The 23,380-nt window shown below is 45.5% G+C and overlaps 1 protein-coding gene across 3 annotated transcripts in view; it reads left to right on the forward strand.

Annotated features, from left to right (window-relative positions):
* The window catches only part of palm1a (paralemmin 1a), a 277,402-nt gene that overhangs the window by 242,905 nt on the left and 11,117 nt on the right, over positions 1-23,380 (forward strand). For all 3 annotated transcript variants that reach the window (XM_072244277.1, XM_072244278.1, XM_072244276.1), the window contains exons 5-7: positions 1,933-2,035; positions 11,419-11,440; positions 22,245-22,313. In XM_072244277.1, coding sequence (XP_072100378.1) covers positions 1,933-2,035; positions 11,419-11,440; positions 22,245-22,313 — 194 coding nt within the window. The remainder of the gene's footprint in view (positions 1-1,932; positions 2,036-11,418; positions 11,441-22,244; positions 22,314-23,380) is intronic.

Consider the following 23,380-nt stretch of genomic DNA (forward strand, 5'->3'; position numbering starts at 1 on the left):
CTCCTTTGGCTGTAGTCTGGCTGTTGAAAGGTTGCTCAGTTTGTTCTAAGTCCATGCAGACATCCCTGGGGAAGCTCTCGCCCAGAGGGTCAAAGTTCACACATCAGACAGCATCGCTCACGGACAGTCCAGGATGGCTGATAGTGAGGCATGGGTGAAAATAGAAGGCAAGAATGTGCCCTGGTGACATGGGGTCACCAGTGTGCTGAGCCAGGGTGGGCAGTGCTGTAATGGTCTGCTGGCACTCAGACCCTCCTGAACCTTTGGCTGCCTGTGGTCTACTTCCCCTGTACTTCAAACATGGAAGCTTATGAGGTGTGAGTCTGCTCCTTCAAGATTCAAGATTCGGATTTATTTATGGAAGCATCAGTGAAATGTGACAAATGCACACATTCTGGTGATAAAACAGCATGCCCACTATGCTCGGCGTAACAAAAACAAAATATAAGCAACAAAACAACAAGCCCCATTCCTCTCTCCATCCCACTTACGTACATACACAGTCCTCTAACCCCAGGACAGGACGTCTTCGGCCTCCAACCTCAGACATCCCACCCTGCAAAAACTCATTTCAGGGAGGTAGCACCATCAATTTGCGGGAGACTTCCGGGAGAGGTGGGATGTCTGCAATAGAGTAGCTCCTTAGCAGCCAGCCAGCTACTTTAAATAACGTTCGCTATGCTAATGAACGAATGACACCTGTTAAACTCACCTCAACATGTCTTTTACGTTTTAACCCACCATGGGCAATAGAAAACTCACTGTTGCAAACAGTGCAGCGAGCAACACTGTCATTATTTTTGACCCCTATTAGGCAGGGATACACTTTAGTGTAGTCTGGGGTGACGTACGATTTATATTTTCTTTTTTTGGAACACTCTCCCATAGCGAGCTCTCGCTCGTTCGCTCTCTCTTGCTTTCTCTCTCACTCACTTGCTCTCGTGCTCCCTCTCGTGGTCGCTCTTGTGCTTTCTCTCTCGCTCACTCGCTCTCTCTCTCTCTCGCTTGCTTGCTCTCACTCTCTCTCTCGTGGTCGCTCTTCGCACTTTCTCTTTTGCTTTCTCTCTCGTGCTCTCTCGCTCACTCGCTCTCAAAAAAATTGATTTCTGTGACATTGTATATAATTTGCGGGCATCAGGGAGCCACTATTAATATGCGGGAGACTCCCGGAACTTCCGGGAGAGGTGGGATGTCTGCAACCTCCAGCAGACACGAGGAATTGCACACACTGGCCCTCAACTTCGCCAGCTGAATCACATAGATCTGCAGAGACACACACAGGCTCCTGTCATTGGGCCCCAAATCTAGGCTTCTGATCACCTTCAAGGTTCTGTCTGGACCTCCTCTGAATATTGTCTCCATTGTCCAGACATTCTTGTTCCCAGAGCAGGCAACTGCCACCAGCTCATGTGGGGAATGGGGAGAGGGGGTAATTAATCACCAAGACTAAGAAAGCCATACCATTCTTCTCCAGTTCAGATTGCCTCAGGGAGTTTCACAACATCAGAGATGTGGCTGTGTGGTCACTATTTCTCAACAAAGCACACAGTAAACTCCAGCAAGATTACCAAGAAAATGTTTCATTGCTGAGGAGTAAACAAGGCCATGTTGTGATCAAGAATAACTCCAATGTTACAATATTTCTCCTTTCTTGGGAAACTTATGTGTAGTGAGATGTTAGATTATTGCCCATTGATTTGAAAATGTAGAGGAAAAGAAAATTGCAGTTAGCTGGAGTTGAGCCAGATATGAAGGATGTAATGGTGTTATAAGATGACCCTATTAGTCAGGACAGTTGTCTTTCCATTCCCAATTCAACATGCCAGCTGCGAAAAATAACCCTGTTATTTGACTGGCACTTAATAGCTTTGCTTCCAGGATATTGAGGCATATTCATCTCTCTGTTATTGAATGTAGTCTCATCTGTTCCAGGCTTGAAAAGGAGCTCGAATCACTGGAAAATGGAGACATTACTATCTGTAAAGAAAATAACATTGACGAGAAGGAGAAGGAGAAGGAGAAGGAGAAGGAGAAGGTATGTGCAGTGCTGAAGACCCTGCAGGGAGAGGGTGCCTGCACTGTTGTATATGCTTGCTGACTTTATTATACGTCAAAGATCAAGGATCACAGTACTTCGAAAGAACTCTGCTCAATGAGGTCAAAGATTGGGCCGGAGAGTCACACAAATCACATTAAGTAGCACGTGCCTGGATTTTCTTATTGACTCTCTGTTTTCTTACCCATTGATTTATGACTGACCTGCAGATATTGCGTCTGCCTCTGATATGTGAATATCTTAGGTTAACAACAACCTATCAATTACAGATTTAAAATTATTAACTCAGTTTTGTCAGAATCAGAACTGTTTAATAATTCGGCATTTGTCATGAAATTTGTTGTTTGCGGCAGCAGCAAATTGCAATACATAATAATAAAAATTATAAATCACAATATGAAATATATATATATAATTAAATAAATAATGTGAAAAGAGAGGGAAAAAAGAAAAATATATAGCGCAGTATATATAATAACATACCAGCCGGTGGTGTAGTAGCATCAACACCGGACTTAAGGCAGATGGTTCTGAGTTCAGACCCAGCCGGGTCCTGACCTGGAAGCAACAGTATCTGTGCGGAAGAAAGGCCTGGCAATCTTCTTCCATATCTTGCTGTGAACACCCTATGGTCCATGAGGTCACGAAAAGTCGGACTCAACTGAACAACAAATAATAATAATAAACTATAAATTACAGAAAGAAATACAGTGACATACAAAATTTTGGGCACCCCTGGTCAAAATTTCTGTTACTGTGAATAGCTAAGCGAGTAAAAGATGAACTGATTTCCAAAAGGCATAAAGTTAGAGATGACACATCTCTTTAATATTTTAAGCAAGATTACTTTTTAAATTCCATCTTTTACAGTTTCAAAATAACAAAAGAGGAAAAGGGCCAGAAGCAAAAGTTTGGGCACCCTGCATGTTCAGTACTTAGTAACACCCCCTTTGACAAGTATTGCAGCTTGTAAACACTTTCTGTAGCCAGCTAAGATGCTTTCAACTCTTGTTTGGGGGATTTTCACCCATTCTTCCTTGCAAAAGGCTTCCAGTGCTGTGAGATTCTTGGGCTGTCTTGCATGCACTGCTCTCTTGAGGTCTATCCACAGATTTTTAATGATGTTTAGGTCGGGGGACTGTAAGGGCCATGGCAAAACCTTTGCTCATTGCGGCCAAAACTCAGTGTCAGAAGTTTGCAAAGCAACATCTAAACAAGCCTTATTCATTTTGGAAACAAGTCCTGTGGACTGATGAACTTAAAATAGAATGTTTTGGCCGCAATGAGCAAAGGTATGTTTGGAGAAAAAAGGGTGCAGAATTTCATGAAAAGAGCACCTCTCCAACTGTTAAGCACGGGGGTGGATCAATCATGCTTTGGGCTTGTGTTGCAGCCAGTGGCACATGGAACATTTCACTGGTAGAGGGAAGAATGAATTCAATTAAATACCAGCAAATTCTGGAACCAAACATCACACCTTCTGTAAAAAAGCTGAAGGTGAAAAGAGGATGGCTTCTACAACAGGATAATGATCCTAAACACACCTCAAAATCCACAATGAACTACCTCAAGAGGCGCAAGCTGAAGGTTTTGCCATGGCCCTCACAGTCCCCCGACCTAAACATCGTCGAAAATCTGTGGATAGACCTCAAAAGAGCAGTGCATGCAAGACAGCCCAAGAATCTTAAAGAACTGGAAGCCTTTTGCAAGGAAGAATGGGCGAAAATCCCCCAAACAAGAATTGAAAGACTCTTAGCTGGCTACAGAAAGTGTTTACAAGCTGTGATATTTGCCAAAGGGGGTGTTACTAAGTACTGACCATGCAGGGTGCCCAAACTTTTGCTTCAGGCCCTTTTCCTTTGTTGTTATTTTGAAACTGTAAAAGATGGAAATAAAAAAGCAATCTTGCTTAAAACATTAAAGAAATGTGTCATCTTTAACTTTATGCATTTTGGAAATCAGGTCATCTTTTACTCGCTTAGCTATTCACAGTAAACAGAAATTTTGACCAGGGGTGTACAAACTTTTGCATGCCACTGTATGTATTTAAAAAGTAAATAAATACAAAAGAGAACAAAAAAAAATAGAGAGATAGTGTTCATGGGTTCATCGTCCATTCATAATCTGGTGGTGGAGGGGAAGAAACTGTTCCTGAAACACTGAATGTGTCCCTTCAGGATGTTGTACCTCCTCCCTGATGGAGGCGATGAGTAGGGGTCATGTGCTGGATGATGGGAACCCTTAATGAGGAATGCTGCCATTTTGAGGCATTGCCTTTTGAAGATGTCCTCGATGCTGTAGAGGGTAGTACCAATGATGAAGCTGACTGAGTTTACAACTTACTGCAGCTTTTTCCCATCCTGTGCAATGGCTCCTCCATACCAGACATTGATACAACCAGTTAGAATGCTCTCCACAGTCTACCTATAGAAATGTGACACACCATATCTCCTCAAACGCTGTAATTTAGGGGCACAATATTGGATTCCATTGTACCCACTGATCAGACACTAGGGGTCCCAATGTAATGGGCAGCACGCACCAGCCACTCCTATATCACAACTTGTCCTTCTGCCATATTCGAAAAGACGATACTATGTATGATAATTGCTCATTCAGAAGTGTACAGTATGAGTGTGGAATCGAGTAAAAGCACAACCATCCAAGGAACACTACACTTAAAACATGCCCAGCACATCAGCAGGAAGAATCACCCCACCCACCCCGTCTGATTATTGAGAAGGGTCATCAGAGATTGTGGTGTACTAGGGATTGACCAGGGGAAGAGCAGCCTGTGTGGAATTAGTATTGCTTGCTTTGTAGATGATGTTAGAGGGTCGGAAGCCTTGAGGGACAACTTGAAATTTACTGTGGAAGCCCGCCTTGGAGAGAGAAAGAGAAGAAGGAGAAGGTGGGGGAGAAAAGAAGCTCTCAGAAGGAGTGCAGCAACAAACAGTGGTGAAGGAGTAACTGACCTCAGGGAGGGGCAGAATCTGCACCTCAGCGAGGAGTTGCTCATTGAGGTAGACCAGATGTTGAAGGAACTACCACTGAAGCAGAATAAGGCTGTAGTGCTTTGGGAGACTGGAGGAAGTCGGCGTGTGAGGGTCTGCAGTCGGTGTGTGAGGGTCTGCAGTCAGTGTGTGAGGGTCTGCAGTTGGCGTGTGAGGATCTGCTGTTGGCGTATGAGGGTTTGCAGTTGGCGTGTGAGGATCTGCTGCTGGTGTGTGAGGGTCTGCAGTTGGCGTGTGAGGGTCTGCAGTTAGTGTGTGAGGGTCTGCAGTTAGTGTGTGAGGGTTTGCTGTATTTAACTGTTGTGTCCCAGCCCTGGCAGTAGAACGGGTGTGCTGGATGTATGGGTGCTGCTATTAGTGACAAGTGAGCCCTTTAACAATTACAGGTGTGGCTTCAATCAGTAACATCCTGTGTTATGACTGTGACTACATCACTGGAGAGGCTGGTGGATGTGAAAGTCTTTATTCTTCACCACAAGCAGACATTCTTCTTGACACTCTCTTGGTAGAGTCTTCCAAACTCAAAGTAAATCAAGATTTTATATTCTTAAAGACAATGGTAACAGTAGGTAATTCAGTAGGTGAACAACAGCATAGTTTTTTTAATAAATTTCACTATATTTCTTTTTTAGCTATAGATGTCTGCAAAAAATATTCCCAGGTAACATATAAGTATTTTGGCACTAAATTTACTTTGAACTTTGAATGATAAAATTTCGAAAACTGCAAAGACGCCGTTTAATTCAATATATTGATTCTGAGAAATGGTACCTTTGAAGTAGGTATTTATAGTGGGAGTACTTTGTAACTGATAAAGACACTTCTGAAGGTTCAAGCTTTTTTGTCTAAAAGCTTCAGAGCAGGATGCCCAAGATTGGTATGAGGGATGATTCTCTGAGCACACAGATATCCCGGTTATTGATAAAGCATATGTGCCTATATTCATGTTTGATAAGTAACAAAATTTAGTCTCCTTGATCTCTGCTGGTGCCTTGTTTAGTGTCGCACAATTAACATAGCCATGTTGTCTTATGCTTGTCTGATGCAGATGAGACATTTCATGGCCACATCACTTGACAAACCATATCCCTTGAGCAGCCAGCCCCCTGCTGTGGGCTATCAGCCTGTGCTCTGTACACAGTGCCATGTGCTTGCAAAGCTGTTCTTTTAAATGCTTGCAATGTGCATGAAGACTGGTTCTCATTTGAAATAATATCTGCTAGATTTACATAATTCTATAACCTCTGAATATTCCCAAACACCTAAACCATACACTCAAGCTTGCAGCCTGTGGCTCTACATCCAATTAATAAGTGACTAGTTAAACACTGGCCTGTCACTCAAATCAAACTATTGAGGCATAGTATGAAAAAGGTGCAGTCCTACACCAGGTCAAGCATCAAGTTAATTGACCATCAGAATCCCAGCATAGCCCAGTTCATTCATCCCCTGTTATTATTCTGGTAACCCCACAATGACCTCCCTCCAATATCCATCTGTTCGGCTTCAGGTCCTATGCCTGGACCGTTCATAGGGCTCCAGGCAAGGTGTAACTGAGCCAAGTCCTCTCTGCTCAGTAAACACAGGCATGCCATCAGCTCTGACATTTACTGACCTCTCCTTCTTCCAGCTGCTTTCCATTTAGAAATTATCCTAGTCCGTCACTAAAGGTCAAAGGTCTCTGATCCCAGTTTTCTTACACTGAAAGCCACTTTGCATACCGTCGTGAGCATTGGATTCACTCACTTTGTAATTTAAGCTTCCAGCTACACAGTCTACATTTCTGCCACCAATGTATCATTGAAAATGAGCATATCTCAATTTCTATCCCCTCACCGGTGAATATGAAGAATAGCCCTAGTACAGATTGTTGTCGGACACCTCTCGTCATATCCTGACAATAAAAGTGGGTGTGGCCTTTACTCCTCCTGACACTTAGCCAGCTTCTGACCCTGGTCACCCTTTTACCTTCAACCCCCTGACCAACAGCTTTTTATGAGGAATTCCATCAAATGTCGTAGACCTAGAGGTCTGTGTAAATAACATCCAAAGGCCTCCTACTTCCCACTCTGAACAAAATCTATAAATTCACAGCGGCCTATATCTGATCGAGAAAGCATTTTCAAATCACTTTATTTCCTAAGTAATATTCTTAATACTTTCTCTCAAAAGATAATATATCTACAACCCTCTCCCTCTCCCTCTCTCAGCCTACCCCTACCCCTACCCCTCCCCTCCCCCTCCCCTTCCCTCCCTCTTCCCCACCTCCCCTCCCCCTCCCTCTCCCCTCCTTCCCTCCTACCTTCCTTCCCTCCTTCCTTCCTTCCCTCCTTCCTTCCTTCCTTCCCTCCTTCCTTCCTTCCTTCCCTCCCTTCCTCTCTCCCTCTCTCCCTCCCATCTTTAACTCCCTTTTTTTCCCAATCTCTTCAACACTCACCCAACTAATACATACACTGTCACCCAACAAAAGTCTTCTCGGAGATCACAGTATTGCCAGTCCCTCACAGTCATTGGCAAGTGCAAGTGATATGGAAACCGAGAAGCCACTTAACTCCTCAGACCCATTGCATCATTCAACTGGACCAAGTTTGATCAGTCCTCAACTTTGTATCCCATAACCTTTCACATGAAACCTGGCTATTAACATCTGCTCTGAACATTGGTCACTGACCTAACCCCCCCCCCCCCCACTGACTCCAGATCCCACTCCCTTTAGTGAGATGCACATTTCACCAATGATAGTTCAGCTCTGGTCTCAAATACACTTCTGATTCCAGACGAAACACCTTGTCCTTAACCCATCTTTTCCTCATTGTGAGTGCCTCAGTTAGATCTGCCGCTCAGAATATGAGCCATACTTGTCCAGCCCAGCCCCTCTGTGCCAATTGACCAGGGCAGGAAGAGCCGAACGCCATACTTCACTGATCCATTGGAACTGGTTACCGAGGCACACTAAAAAGCTTGTACTTCGATACCTCCATACAAATCAAATCATTACACAGTGCATTGAGGCAGAACAAGGTAAGACAACAATGGAGTCCGGAATAAAATGTAACAGCTATGAAGAAAGTGGAGTGCAGGCAGATAATAAGATTTGCAATTATAACAAAGTAGATAGTCAGGACCAGGCTTCTTATCACTGGCATTGTTGTGAAATTTGTTAATTTAGCCATCCAGTCCAACTGAACATACAGCTCGGTGGTCTTATGATAGAAGCTGTCTTTGTGCTGGGTTATGTATGCTTTCAAGCTTTGAAATGACTATGGGAAGCTAGAACTTACCCGTGGCTGAATCCTGCCTCGGCCTTGACCCCAAGCTCCAATTCACTTTGCATTCTTCTCTGTCGACCTTGAATCCCCCCACCGCCGGGAGTATACAGTCAACATTTTGGGCTGAGGCCCTTCATCAGAGCTGGAAAGGGAGGAGGCAGAAGCCAGAATGAGAAGCTGAGGGGTTCAAGCTGGCAGGTGATAGGTGAGACCAGGTGAGGCGGAAGGCAGGTGGGTGGGATTGTGGGATGATATGAGGTGATAGGTGGAAGAGGTAAAGGGCTGGAGAAGAAGTAATCAATAGGAGAGGAGTGGATCATGGAAGGGAGGGGGAACTAGGGGAAAGTTGAGAAGAGAAGGGGTGAGTGGGTACCAGAATGGCAAACCAAGAAGGAGAGGAGGAGGGGTAAAATTGCTGGAAGTAATTGCCATCTTTCTTATTCTGGCTTCTGCCCCCTTCCCTTCCTAATCTAGTGTTTTGGCTTGAAATATCTGCTGATTGTTCTCCTCCATAGATGCTGTCTGATCTGCTGAGATCCCCCAGTATTTTGAGTGTTTTGCTCAAGATTTCCAGCCTCCGCAGAATTTCTTGTGTTTACTAAATTATCTGGAGTTGTTTGCCCAATGCTGTGTGTCTCAGAACTGCACAATTGCATGTAATCTCCTGATGCTGCTCCTGTCCCTGTTGCCACTGTCTAACTTCCCTTCTGGAATGAAAACAGAAAACGCTGGAAACACTCCGCAGGTCAGACACTAACCGTAGAGGCAAAAACATGGTTAAAGTTTCAGGCCAATGATCATAAAAATTCCCCTTGGAGCATTATGGAGGGGATACCAGCCTATCGGCATTCCCAGGACAATCAAACATCAACAATACAGCACCCAGCTGAGAACTCTCCCTCCAGCAGAACAGTCCCAGCCCTCCCAATGACCTCCCAACATACTTCCCAACCATTCCCCTTCAGAACTCAGTCATCTCATTGCCCCCCCCAAGTTCATTTCCACCCCCAGTCCTTCATCGCATGGCTAACTGCCCCCAATGTTCTCCTTTCTCTCTGGTGTCCCTCAGCCTCAAGTCTGACAGGGACACTTTTCTCTTTAAAAAAGTGCAACACTAGTTTGCTTACCCTTGAGGTCCAAGGCTTTCATTGCCACCCCCCTTTAACAGTGGCGAAAACCATCAGTGACAAGCCAGTGTTCCAACCCTCAAGAGAACTCATTAAGAAAACTGGAATGGTCACAGATGAGAACACAGCATAGAATTCCTGGCAACATCCTTGTCAGTTTTCTCTACACTCCTTCAATCTTATTGATATCTTTCCTGTGGGTAGGTGAATGGGACTGCACACAATGCTCCGAATTAAAGCTTCCCAATGTCTCATACAACTTCAACATAACATTCCAACCCCTGTACTCAATACTTTGACTTATGAAGGCCAATATGCCCACAACTTTCTTTACAGCTACCTACCAGTGATGCCACTTTCAAGAAATTATGTTGATGTATTCCCAGATCCCTCTGCTCTACTGCACTCCTCAGTGCCCGACTGCTCAGTGTCCTGCTCTGGTTGGTCCTCCCAAAGTGCAACAGCTCACACTTGTCTGCATTAACTTCCATCTGCCATTATTCAGCACATTTTTCCAGCTGGTGTAGATCCCGCTACAAGCTTTGATAGCCCCTGCTGTCCACAACATCCCCAAAATCTTAGTACCATCCACAAATTTACTGATTCAGTTTACCACATTATCATCCAGATCATTGATATAGATGACAAATAACAACGGACCCAGCACTGATCCCTGTGGCACACCACTAGTCACAGGCCCCCAGTCAGAGAGGCAGCCATCTATTACCACTCTCTGACTTCTCCCATGAAGCCAATGTCTAATCCAGTTTACTATCTCACCCAAATCAGAAGCAGAGTCCAAGTCAGAACGGGGTTCAATATTACAGGTACAGTATATGTTGTGAATTGTGTTGTTTTGGGCAGCAGTACATTGCAATACATAATAATAATTGTATGTGTCGTCTCCAAATTTACAGATGTCACTTGAGCTGTGCCTAGCTACGCGGTCGTGGTTGTAGAGAGGGTAGAGCAGTGAGATAAGCACACATCCTTGAGGTTTGTCAGTGTTGATTGTCAGCAAGCAGGGGATCTTACATCTGAGCCGCATAGACTGAGGTCTCCTAATGAGGAAGTCAAGGATCCAGTTACAGAGGGAGGTACCGAGGCCTGGGTTTTGGAGCTTGTTGATTGGAACCGAGGGTATGATTGTGTTGAACCCTGAGCAGTAAACAGCCACCTGATAGAGGTATTGCTATTGTCCAGGTGAGCCGAGACCAAGTGGAGAGGCAGTGAGATTGCATCCGCTGTGGACTGTCATGGCGATAGGCAAATTGCAGGTGATTCAGATCCTTGCTCAGGCAGGAGTTGATTCTAGCCATGACCAGCCTCACAAAGCACGTCAACACAGGGTGACAGTCATTGAGGCAGCTCACCATGCTCTTCTTGGGCACTGGTATGTCTGTCGCCCTTTTGAAGCCGGTGGGGACCTCTGACTGTAGCAGTGAGAGGCTAAAGATGTCCATGAACACTCTCTCCAGTTGGTTGGCACGGGCTTTCAGAGCGGCCCCATGTACACCACCAGGGCCTGACGCCTTGTTCAACCCCTGGAAAGATGTTCCGACATCAGCCTCCAAGACAGAGGTCACAGGCTCACCAGATGCAGCAGGAATTCGCACAAGTGCAGTTTTATTCTCCTTTTCAATGCACCCATAAAAGGAGTTGCGATCATCTGAGAGTGAAGCATCCTACCCATGATGTTAGGTTTTATGTCAAGCAACTGAACCCTCTTGACCAACCTGCCAAAGACCTTGCTAAAGCCCATGTAGACAACCTCCATGCCTGATAACTTTCAGCTTTGCTGGTAACCAGGTCTCTTTGAGAAAGCATCAAGTCTCCTTACACAGTTTAGGTGGTTGATGGTCGGTGGGATGAAGAGTTTGTTTCCTTGTCTCTGTGAAACAGTGAAATCTTGAATGAACACTGATGCCATTCTCTTTCATTTTCCATAACAGGTGTCTCCAAGCAAAGGCAGTGGTGAGTATTTCAATAAAAATCAACTGGTGATATATATAGAAATGTATATTCATTCTCTGCAATAGAACTGAAGTGCACCCCAACATGAGTCAAATGTAATATTACTGCCAGATTATATGAAATAAAAGTCAATTGAGAGTCTGTTTTACCACCCAATGACATTATAGAAATCCAGGCACAGTGAACTGATCCTATCCTGGGTTACCCATTAACACTGGACCCCAGTAAATCTCAGGCAGAGGATAATGGACTGCAACTAACTTCAGAGCAACTTTGTTGATTATTCCTCTGTCTTATCTGGTGTAAGGTGTGCTAATATATCGATCCCAGGACAAAAGAGGAGTAACGGATGTTAGAATCAGAAACAGAATTAGATTTATTATCACTGACTTGGATTTGTTGTTTCGCAGTAATAATACAATTCAAAGACATAAAATTATGAATTGCAAAATTAATAAATTGTCAATTAAAAAAAGAGTAAGGAGGTATTGTTAATTGAACATTCAGTGATCTGATGAAAGAGGGGAAGAAGTTGTTCCTCAATCATTGGATCTGGCTCCTCAGGCTCCTGTACCTGCTGTCTGACGGCCGTAGTGAGAGGAGGGGGGCATGTCCCAGATGCTGAAGTTTCTTCGTGATGGATGTCACCTTCTGGAGACACCACTTCGATGGTGCGGTGAGTGTAGTCAAAGTCGAATTTATCAAGTGTACTGTCACCTGCACAAGTACATGTATGGACAGGTGCAATGAGAAACTTACTCGCAGCAGCGTCACAGGCACGTGGCATCGCAGAAGCAGCATCCACCAGAAAGCATAACCATGAATTACACACTCAGACTCCAGGAGGGAGCAGGAGTATTGCAGGAATGCGAGTCTGCGAAGAAGCTGGAGAGAATGAAGGGAGGGGAACGAGGGTTCCAGGGATTTTTACACATTAGTGAGACAGAGATGGCAGTGATGGGAACACCAGGCTGAGACATCAGCAAAGCTGAGTAGGTTTGTAAAAAGGGGTGAATATTTTGAATATATCTGTCTAAAACTTTTAGAATATAGCAAGTGCTGACAAGGCAAGCATTTCATGTTCTTTATTTGATTTCCCTCAAAAATGAGGGTGAACTGCTTTTAAAAAGTGCTGCAGTCCTTCAGATGCAAGTGTTTTCCCCCATCCCGTCCCGGTGTTTATTGGGGAGGGAGTTCCAGGATTCATATCCAGTGTTTATTGGGGAGGGAGTTCCAGGATTCATATACAGTGACTTTGGAGGACTAGTGATATATTTCCAAGTCTGGATAATTCATAGCCCACAAGTGCTTGAGTTTCAACACACCTTCTGCACTTGTCCTTTTGTAGTGATAATGGTGGCAGGTTTGGGACCTGTTGCTGGGTACGCCTAGGCGAGAATCTGCACAATACTTTGTAGCTAATAACAATAAAGATAACGATTAGCTTTATTTGTCACAAATGTACATCGAAACATTCAGTGAAGTGGTTGGTCACATCAAACAAATCAGCAAGTGTCAACGCACTTTGGCGCCACTATAGCATCCCAGAATTCACTGACATTATCCGGACCTTTTTGAAATGTGGGAGGAAACTGGAGCACCCAGAGGAAACCCACGCAGTCGTGTGGAGAAAGTACAAATTCCTTACAGATGGGGCGAAATTGAACCCGCATTGCTGGTGCTGTAATAGCACTGCCCTGACCACGACACTACCAACGCCCCCAGTACAGTGGCTACTCTGCAGCCTCTGTGTTCCAGTGGTGGATGGTGCGAGTGCTAATCAAGTAAACTGCATTGACCTGGATGTTGTGGAGTTTGTTGGAGCTGCCCTTATCCGGGCAAGAGGAGAAATTTTCCTCACATTCTTGAAATATGCTTTGTAGACTGTGGAAGGCCTTGGGGTGTCAGGAAGTGAGTCACTGAATGCAAAATATCCAGCCTCTGATTTGCTTTCATTGCGGCAAGATGCATGTAGGGCATGCATGCAAGGCGCTCCAGGGTTGTTTTGAGGTGACAGACTGGCAGGCACTCTGTGAGTCACATGGAGAGGATATTGATGGGCTCACAGAGTGCATCACTGATTACATCAACTTCTGTGTGGACTGCAATGTTCCGACAAGAACTGTCCTTTGTTATTCAAATAACAAGCCATGGGTGACAAAGGACATTAAGGACATCCTGAACGCTAAAAAGAGGGCGTTTAGAGATGGAAATAGGGAGGAGCTGAGGGCAATACAGAGGGACCTGAAAGCCAGGATCAGGGAGGCTAAAGACAGGTACAGGAGGAAGCTTGAGTGGAAACTCCAGCAGAACAACCTGAGTGGTCTGGAGGGGGATGAGGACCATCACTGGGTTCCGGCAAACTAGCAACAGAGGAGCTGAAGGCAGTGTGGACAGGGCCAATGAACTTAACCTGTTCTTCAAACAGATTTCACATTGTGGCCCCTGCTCATCCCCCACATGAGCCATCTGTTGTCAGCCCCCAACCAACACATATTCCACTCTCCCCTCCTACCCCTCCTCACAGTCCCCCACCCTGCTCTCATGACTATACCCCTTCCCCACACAAAACCGCCACGGTGGGCTTCAAAGCTGAACAGGTGAGAAGACAGCTGAAATGTCTCAAACCAAGCAAGGCTGCAGGACCGGATGGTGTCAGTACCAGGGTGCGCAAAGCCTGTGCCCCTCAGCTATGTGGAGTACTTCGCCATGTATTCAACCTGAGCCTGAGGCTCCGGAGGGTTCCTGTACTGTGGAAGACGTCCTGCCTTGTCCCTGTACCGAAGACGCCGCCCCCCAGCAGCCTCAATGACTACAGACCGGTGGCATTGACCTCCCACATCATGAAGACCCTGGAGAGACTTGTTCTGGAGCTGCTCCGGCCTATGGTCAGGCCACACTTAGATCCCCTCCAGTTCGCCTACCAGCCCCGACTAGGAGTTGAGGATGCCATCGTCTACCTGCTGAACTGTGTCTACGCCCACCTGGACAAGCCAGCGAGCACTGTGAGGGTCATGTTTTTTGACTTCTCCAGTGCGTTCAACACCATCTCCCCTGCTCTACTGGGGGAGAAGCTGACAGCGATGCGGGTGGATGCTTCCCTGGTGTCATGGATTCTTGATTACCTGACTGGCAGACCACAGTACGTGTGCTTGCAACACTGTGTGTCCGACAGAGTGATCAGCAGCACTGGGGCTCCACAGGGGACTGCCTTGTCTCCCTTTCTCTTCACCATTTACACCTCGGACTTCAACTACTGCACAGAGTCTTGTCATCTTCGGAAGTTTTCGGATGACTCTGCCATAGTTGGATGCATCAGCAAGGGAGATGAGGTTGAGTATAGGGCTATGGTAGGAAACTTTGTCACATGGTGTGAGCAGAATTATCTGCAGCTTAATGTGAAAAAGACTAAGGAGCTGGTGGTAGACCTGAGGAGAGCTAAGGTACCGGTGACCCCTGTTTCCATCCAGGGGGTCAGTGTGGACATGGTTGAGGATTACAAATACCTGGGGATACGAATTGACAATAAACTGGACTGGTCAAAGAACACTGAGGCTGTCTACAAGAAGGGTCAGAGCTGTCTCTATTTCCTGAGGAGACTGAGGTCCTTTAACATCTGCCAGACGATGCTGAGGATGTTCTACGAGTCTGTGGTGGCCAGTGCTATCATGTTTGCTGTTGTGTGCTAGAGCAGCAGTCTGAGGGTAGCAGACGCCAACAGAATCAACAAACTCATTCGTAAGGCCAGTGATGTTGTGGGGATGGAACTGGACTCTCTCACGGTGGTGTCTGGAAAGAGGATGCTGTCAAAGTTGCATGCCATCTTGGACAATGTCTCCCATCCACTACATAATGTACTGGGTGGACACAGGAGTACATTCAGCCAGAGACTCATTCCTCCAAGATGCAGCACGGAGCGTCATAGGAGGTCACTCCTGCCTGTGGCCATCAAACTTTACAACTCCTCCCTTGGAGGGTCAGACACCTGAGACAATAGGCTGGTCCTGGACTTACTTCATAATTTACTGACATAATTTACATATTACTATTTAACTATTTATGGTTCTATTACTATTTATTATTTATGGTGCAACTGTAACGAAAACCAATTTCCCCCAGGATTAACAATGTATGACTATGACTACTACTACCATGTGGCTGGATTGGCAGAATTTGTCGTCAGTGGTGATTGCCAGGATGTCGATGGTTGGGGACTTAACGGTGGTTGTCCCACTGGAGTTGCAGGGGACTGCAGATGCTGGAATCTGGAGCAACACACAAAGGTGCTGGAAGAACTCAGCTAGTCAGGCAGAATGTATGGAGGGAAGTGGACAGCTGACATTTCAAGTCAAGGCTCTTTATCAGGACTGGAAGGAAAAGGAGATAGTCAAGAGATCTACCTATCAACTGCAGCTCTGGCTCCACACCTTCCTCTTTTTATACTGGTTATCTCTCCTCCATCTTTCATTCCAGATGAAAGATCTCGACATGTAACATCAATTAACGCACATCAAAGTTGCTGGTGAACACAGCAGGCCTGGCAGCATCTGTAGGAAGAGGTACAGTCGATGTTTCAATTGTCCATTTCCCTCCACAATCCCTGCCTAACTCACTAAGTTCCTCCAGCTTTTTGTTTGTTGCCCCATGGCCATTGACCATGAAGGGAAGGAGGCCAGGATCTCTGTTGTTAGATCTAGTCATTGTCTACCACTAACACAGTACGGACGTTATTTACCCTTCACCATCCCATATCGGAGTGCTTTCCAGGCTTTGCTGCATACAGACAGGGATTGAACATTCAGCAATCATCAGTGAACTCCCTACTTCTGACCCTTTGCTGGAAAGAGGGCCAATGATGAAGATGGTTAGGACTAGGACACTGCCCTGAGGAACTCCCGCAGAGATGTCCTGGGATGGTGATTATAAAAAAATAAGAACAGGAAAAGTAGAATCAAAAGGAAGTCAGTCAGTCCTTGCACCTGTTCTGCCCTTCGGTGAAATCACGGCAGAGCTTTCACCTCAGCTCAGCTGCACAAACCCAAGATCCCTTGATTTCTTGATGTCTGAAATAGTTTGACCTTCTTCTTGAATCAGCTCAGTGACTGAGTCTCAACAACTCCACTGGGAAAGAGTTCCAAAGGTTCCCATCCCTCTAGGTGAAAATACTTCTTCTCTTCTTTATCCTGAATGTCCAACACTTTATTTAGAGACTGTGGACCTTGGGTGACCCAGGAGAAACCTTAAACTGGCATCCTCCCTGTCAATGAATCTCTGACAACCACAAGAATCTGTTTGTGCAAAGTATGCCCCCAGCTATGGCAGTCTTTTCCCCTTGATGGCCATTGACTTCAGATAAACCAGGGCAACCTGATTCTAAACTCAGTCAGTCTCCCCTCACCTCTGGTGCTCTGCTGTTTGGCCCATGTTTGACCAAGGATATGATGAGGTGACCCTGAGTAGAGTCATGCAGTCACGGAGTCATTTAGCATAGAAACAGGCTCTTCTGCTCACATCTTCACTGCTGGCCAGTAAGCCTATCTACCCTAATCCAATCTACCTGCATTAATTCTATATCCCTCCGTGTCCTGCTCATCCAAGTACCTATCCAGAGCCCTCTTCAATATTGTCACTGTTCCTGTCTCCACCACCTCCTCTGGCAGCTCATTCCAGGTACCAATTACTCTTTGTGTGGAAATATACTCCTCAGATCCTTTAAACCTTCTCTGGCTTACCTTAAGCCTATGTCCTCTAGGTTTGGACTTCCCCCGCCCCCAACCCCCAAGAAACAGCTCTCTACTGTATGTAATTCTGTACCCTATATACATCTACCGTATCTTGTCACCTCTCAGCCTCCATCACTCCAGATCAAGGTTATTGCCAATCGAACTATTGATGACACGTGGATAAGTGATCAGGTTTGGGAGTGGATTTTTACTGCTTCCAATGGACAGCACTTATGTGAGTAAGTTTGTATTTTGTTTGTAGCTGCCAGTGTTGTAACTGCCCTGAAACAGCTTGGCTAGACGTGCAGCTAGGCCTTCAGTCCTGCAGCTGGTATGTTATCTGGTTCCACAATCTGTGCTGGAAGCAGTGCTCTTGGCCACTTATCAACATCACACGAAGCGAATAATGGATTTGAAACTTAATTTCTGTGCTGGTTGGAATCTCAGGAGAAAGCTGAGATGGAGAATCCGCTCAACACTCCTGAGTGAAGGTGACTGTGGACGCTTCACCGTCATCTCCAATGCTGACATACCGGGCCCCACTTTGACTGAGAGCTGGGACACCTCCAGCTCAGCCTTCGGTCTGTGTCCACTCACGCTGAGGCGCGCTGCAGTGAAACAACAGAGCCTCAGTCTGATCCATCGGTTGTGAGATCACTCGGCCCTGCTTGGTACGTGCTGGCTTTGCTGCTGCGGCTTCATTAAAGTCGCACCTCACAGGGATGGCAAACATTTTTGAGACCGTGTGCCCAAATCTTTGAAAAATTTCTCTCACGTATCATGCTAATTTTGAGCAGAGATTATCATTGACTAATGATTTACTAACAATAACCATGGACTTTTCCAAGGAAAAGAGGATGAGTCCTGTTGTTTATTTATGTGTATTCATTATTTTATTATAAATAACTGAGACAGATTGAAATAAATGTTGGATTTTAGAAAAAGCTGTTCAAAATTATTAACATTAATCTTCTTAAAAGACAGTTAAAAAATAACATAATTTCTAAATAGTATTGTTATTGTTCAAAGTAAATTTATTATCAAATCACATCTGTGTCACCATATACAACCCTGAGGTTCATTTTCTTGCGGGTGTACTCAGTAAATCCAAGAACCACAATAGAATCAATGGGCAACCAGGCCCAACAAGCAGACAACCAGTGTGCAAAGGACAATGACTGTGCAAATACAAAAAAAAATAATAATAATAAATAAATAAGCAATAAATACCAAGAACATGAGATGAAGAGTCCATGAAAGTGAGTCCGTAGGTTGAGGGAACAGTTCAGTGATGGGGCAAGTGAAGTTCTCCCCTCTGTTCCTGAAACTTGTTGGTGTGAGTCCCAAGGTTCCTGTGGAATCCTGATGGCAGCCGTGAGAAAGGAGCATGACCTATGACCTAGGTGGTTGGTAGTTGGGGGGGGGGGTCCTTATTGATGGAAGCTGCTTTCCTCCAACAACGCTCTGTGTGGAAATGGTCAACAGTGGGGAGGGCTGTATCATGATGGAGTGGGCAGTATCCATTACGTATTGCATGGTTTTCCATTCAAGGGCGTTGGTGTTTCCGTACCAGCCTGTGATGCAGCCAGTCAATATACTCTCCACCACACATCTACAGAAGTTATTCGAAGTTTTAGATGTCATGCCAAATCTTTGCAAACTTCTAAAGAAGTAGAGGCACAGCGGTGCTTTCTTCGTAATTGCACTTATGTGCTGGTCCCAGGACAGATCCTCTCAAATTATAGCACGGAGGAATTTGAAGTTGTTGACCTTCTCCATCTCGGCTCCCCAATGCGGACTGGATGGTAACACAAGATGGCGCCAGTGAACAAAGCAACCAAGGGCAACGTCCTTCAGACGGGTCGCAAAACTACTTCTTTCACTTCCTTTTCTTTCAAATATGGTTCTGTCACTGTTGAGCTTGTGATCTACATTTTGATGATGTGCTTTGAGCATTCTGGCACTTTGCTGTCTCCGAGTGGTTCCATGAGGTTTTGAACAAACTGTGTGGCCTCGAGGTCAAGAAGCATGGAGACGGGGTGCGAGCCCATGATTTACTCAATTTCCTGCTTTTCTCAGCGATTAAAGTGTTGAAATCATCGAGGTGAGAGCGGAAGGTGAGTGAGTGGGTATTCAGCACTGTCTACCAGTCTCTCTCACTCTCTCTCGCTCTCTCACGCTCTCTCACGCTCGTGCCCGCCCTCTCCTGCCCTCGCCCTCCCTCGCCCCGCCCTCGCCCTTGCCCTCTCACGGATGGTGCTGGAGTCCTAGGTGTTGAGCAAGGTTTAATTGATGCAATTTGTGGACTGAACTCTGTAGTTCACATTATGATATGTTTCTGGTTTCTGATCACGCCGCTTTAGTTGTTATTTTGTGTGATTTTGACTGGGGCAGACTGGCTGAGCGACCTGAAGTTAACAGACAAGATTAAACTGAACTTAACTGAAACAGAATATACCTCGACTGGGTCGATGATTTGTGGTTTGGTGTTTTATATTTTGTGTTTTTGGCTCTTTTTTTGCGTGTTGGGTGTTTGATGTTCTTTGAATGGGTTCCATGGCTATCTGTTGTTGTTTCATGGCTGTCTGTGGCAAAGACGAATCTCAGGGTTGTATATCGCATACATTATTCAATAATATACGTACTTTGACATTGACAACATGAACTTCTGGTTTCCTCCTCATGAAGTCAATAATCAGCGTCTTGGTCTTGCTAACATTCAGTAAGAGGTTGTGGTTGATTCTTCACAACCTTTCATTTGGGCAACATTTGAGCATCCTGGACATCTTCAAGGAGTGATGCCTTGAAATGGCAGCATCACCCAGGACATGCCCTTTCTCAATGCTGCCATCAGGAAGGGGGTACAGGAGCCTGAAGGCACACACTCAGCGATTCAGGAACAGCTTCTTCCCCACCGCCATCAGGTTTCTGAACGGACAATGAATCCATGAGCACTACCTCACTATTTTTCCCACCACTTACTTAATTTAACTTTTGACTTCTTACTATAATTGGCAGTTTTTACGATTATGTATTGCCGCTGCATAATGACAAATTTGACAACGTTTGCTAATGATATTAATTCTGACTCTGAGTCTGTGCCTCACGAAGACAGTATCATTATTAATGACCGTCACTATCCTGGTCCCATCTTATTACTACCGCTGGGGGGGGGGGGTACAGGAGCCTAAAGACCCACACTCAATGATTTCCAAACATCTTCCCCTCCATTATCAAACTTTCAAATGGTCCATGAGTCCACCAAAACTACCTTGCACAAAATATTGACCTTTTGTAACTTACGGTAACGTTTTATGTCTTGCACTGTACTCCTGTCACAAAGCAACAAATGTGACATGCTGCATGTTACTGATTACAACACTGAATCTGATCCTCATTCTGAGAATCCTTAAAACTTTCTATTTATGTTAAAAGAAAGAATCAAAATCAAGATGATTACCACTGTCTTAAATGATGAGAAACTTGTTGCTTTGCAGGAGCAATACAGTGCAAAAACATTTAAAAATTGCCATAAATTATGTAAATAATAAATAATACAACCAGAAAAGTAAAAATAAGTTTAATATTCATGGGTTTATGGACCATTTACAAGCTGATGATGGAGGGGAAGAAGCTTTCATTAAAATACGACAGGCCATGGAGCATAGAGAGGGGTTCATGCCTGCCACTCATCGAGTGTTGAGTGAGATGGTGCTGGGTAAAGTTGCCCATTGCAGCTACAGGATCAGCAACTAACCTGGTGCAACACTTTACAATAAGGGTTGTTGCACCCCATCTGGCTGGCTGCCAGCTTGGTCTAGACTAACAGGTACCACAACTGGTTAACAGAGAAAGACATTGCCCTGGGAGCACTAATTGCAGGCTGGGCCCACACCTGCTGCCACGCAGCGCTACCCAGAGACAACATCAGTGACATCAAACAATCATAATCCCACAACATCCCTGCAGAGCCCGGCTACAGTCGTCAGTGCAGAGCGTGGTGCTAACCTGATCACACAAAGCACAGCCCTGGTGATGGAACATCACATCGACATCTTCCAGATGCAGTCTCTAATCAAGTAAACTTTTTGTCCCTTTCTCTCCTTTTATCTTTTCTTTCCTGGTGTCATCTCTGTCCATCTCTGACTCACATCCCTTCATCTCCTCTGTCTTTCAGGTTGTTTAATCTTTTCCATCCTCATCTCTATCTCTCCCTTGCTCTCTACTTTCCCCATCCTCTCTCTATCCCTCCAATTTTGTTGTCTTTCCCCACTACTTCTCTCTTTTCTTTCTCTCCCTCTCTCTTTCTCTTTCTCCTCCTCCTCCCCCCCCCCACCTCCCCACCTCATTCCTATCAGATTCCCCCTTCTCCAGCCCTGTACTTCCCCCCTCCTGGTTTCACCTATCACCTAAAAACAGGAATTCTGCAGATGCTGGAAATTCAAGCAACACATATCAAAGTTGCTGGTGGACGCAGCAGGCCAGGCAGCATCTCCAGACAGCACCTCTTCCTAGAGATGCTGCCTGGCCTGCTGTGTTCAGCAACTTTGATGTGTGTTGCTTCACCTATCACCTTGTGTTTTTTCCTCCCCTCCACCACCTTCTTGCTCTGACTCCTCATCTTTGAAGGGTCTCGGCCTGAAACGTCGACTGTCTACTCTTTTCCATAGACACTGCCTGGCCTGCTGAGTTCCTCCAGCATTTTGTGTGTGTTGCTTTGTATTTTCTTCTCTTGTATGTAATACAACCCCATTGTATTCTAAGGCCCTTACACTCTTTATTCTTTGTCAACAGTAAAATCTCACAGAAGATTAACACACACAATTGGCCCATTTTCTTCTCTCCAAACATATCAGTGTTTATAACCTGATCAAATGTGAGCAAGTTACACACAGTTATTGTGAAGAGAACTATTATTCCCAAAGTCAAATGGCACCTTCTTTTCAAGATTCCCTCTGTCTGTAACCTTTGATCCTCATTAGCTGTGGTGAAATACTGTGTAGACTAAACTGAATGGTTAGGGGAACAGACATAGCCTGTGTGGGCAGACCTCGTTTAACCTGTGCCCTCTCTATTTGCAGAGCTGGAGAAGCACCACAGTAGCCCAGTGGCCAACAAACCCGAGGGATGCACGGAAAAGATGAAAGCTGGTAAGAGGAATGAGTACGCAGGTCTTATTCTCCCATCCTCCTCCAGCCACCCCTTCAGTGCGACACTGCTCAAAGGAAGCTTCCGGATTCACCTGCTCCTATAGCAGCTTGTGGCTGGGTCTGCAGTGTCTCCCAGTCTGAGCTCAGGGCGGGTAGCTGGACTCCCCACACTGAGTCTGAACCCGAATATAACCAGCTGGTTAAAAGCCACACCTCTCACACTGGGTGTGCTCAGTCCCTCAGGAGGCAAAGGACAGAGAGCTGCTGCCTCTCAGCTCCAGAGACCAGCTTCTGTCCATGTGGAGTCTGCCCGCTCCCTGTGTGGTAATGTGGATTTCCTCCCACATCCCAGAAACGTAGAGTTGGATAGGCTAATTGGCTGCAGTAAGTTGCCCCCTATGTAGACTGGTAGTTGGTGAATTATTCAATTGGCTTATTTTGTCATATGTGCTGTGAAAAACCTGCCTTGTATACCATCTACACAGATCAGTTCTTCACAGATGCACTGAGATGATGCAAGGTAACAGAGTTACGGTTACAGAGAAAGTGCAGTGTAGGCAGACAATGAGGTGTAAGGTCATAACGAGGGAGATTCTGCAATCAAGAATCCATTTTATCGTACTGGGGACCATTCAATAGTCTTACAGCCACAGGGTAGAAGCCGTCCTCGAGCCTGTCTGTACATACTTTAAGGCTTTTGAAGATTCAGGAATGGGCATGTGAGGGGGAGCAGGTTATCAGTGAGATATCCCTTCACTCCCCTCTCCACTCATACAGCCTCCACACTCGGTCAGTTGCCAGTGTTACTTCAAATCTACAGCATGTAAAGCCTGGGACAAGAGGAGCAGGAACACGGGAATGAAACGTCCCTAGAGTCTCCACTCCAAAGTACACACACCTTCCCCTGACATTGAAGTGCATTCTTCCTGGCGCTGTGTGTGGGAGGGAGCACAATGTGGGTCAAGCAGGCAGCTCCCCACTGACTCATCAAGGAGTGACAACACATTCTCCCCGTATCAGCAATAGACAAACACTGAGGGGTTCGTTGGCTGGAGTGTGTGACCTCA

This window comes from Mobula birostris, chromosome 26 (assembly GCF_030028105.1).
Source record: "Mobula birostris isolate sMobBir1 chromosome 26, sMobBir1.hap1, whole genome shotgun sequence".
NCBI lineage: Eukaryota > Metazoa > Chordata > Chondrichthyes > Myliobatiformes > Myliobatidae > Mobula > Mobula birostris.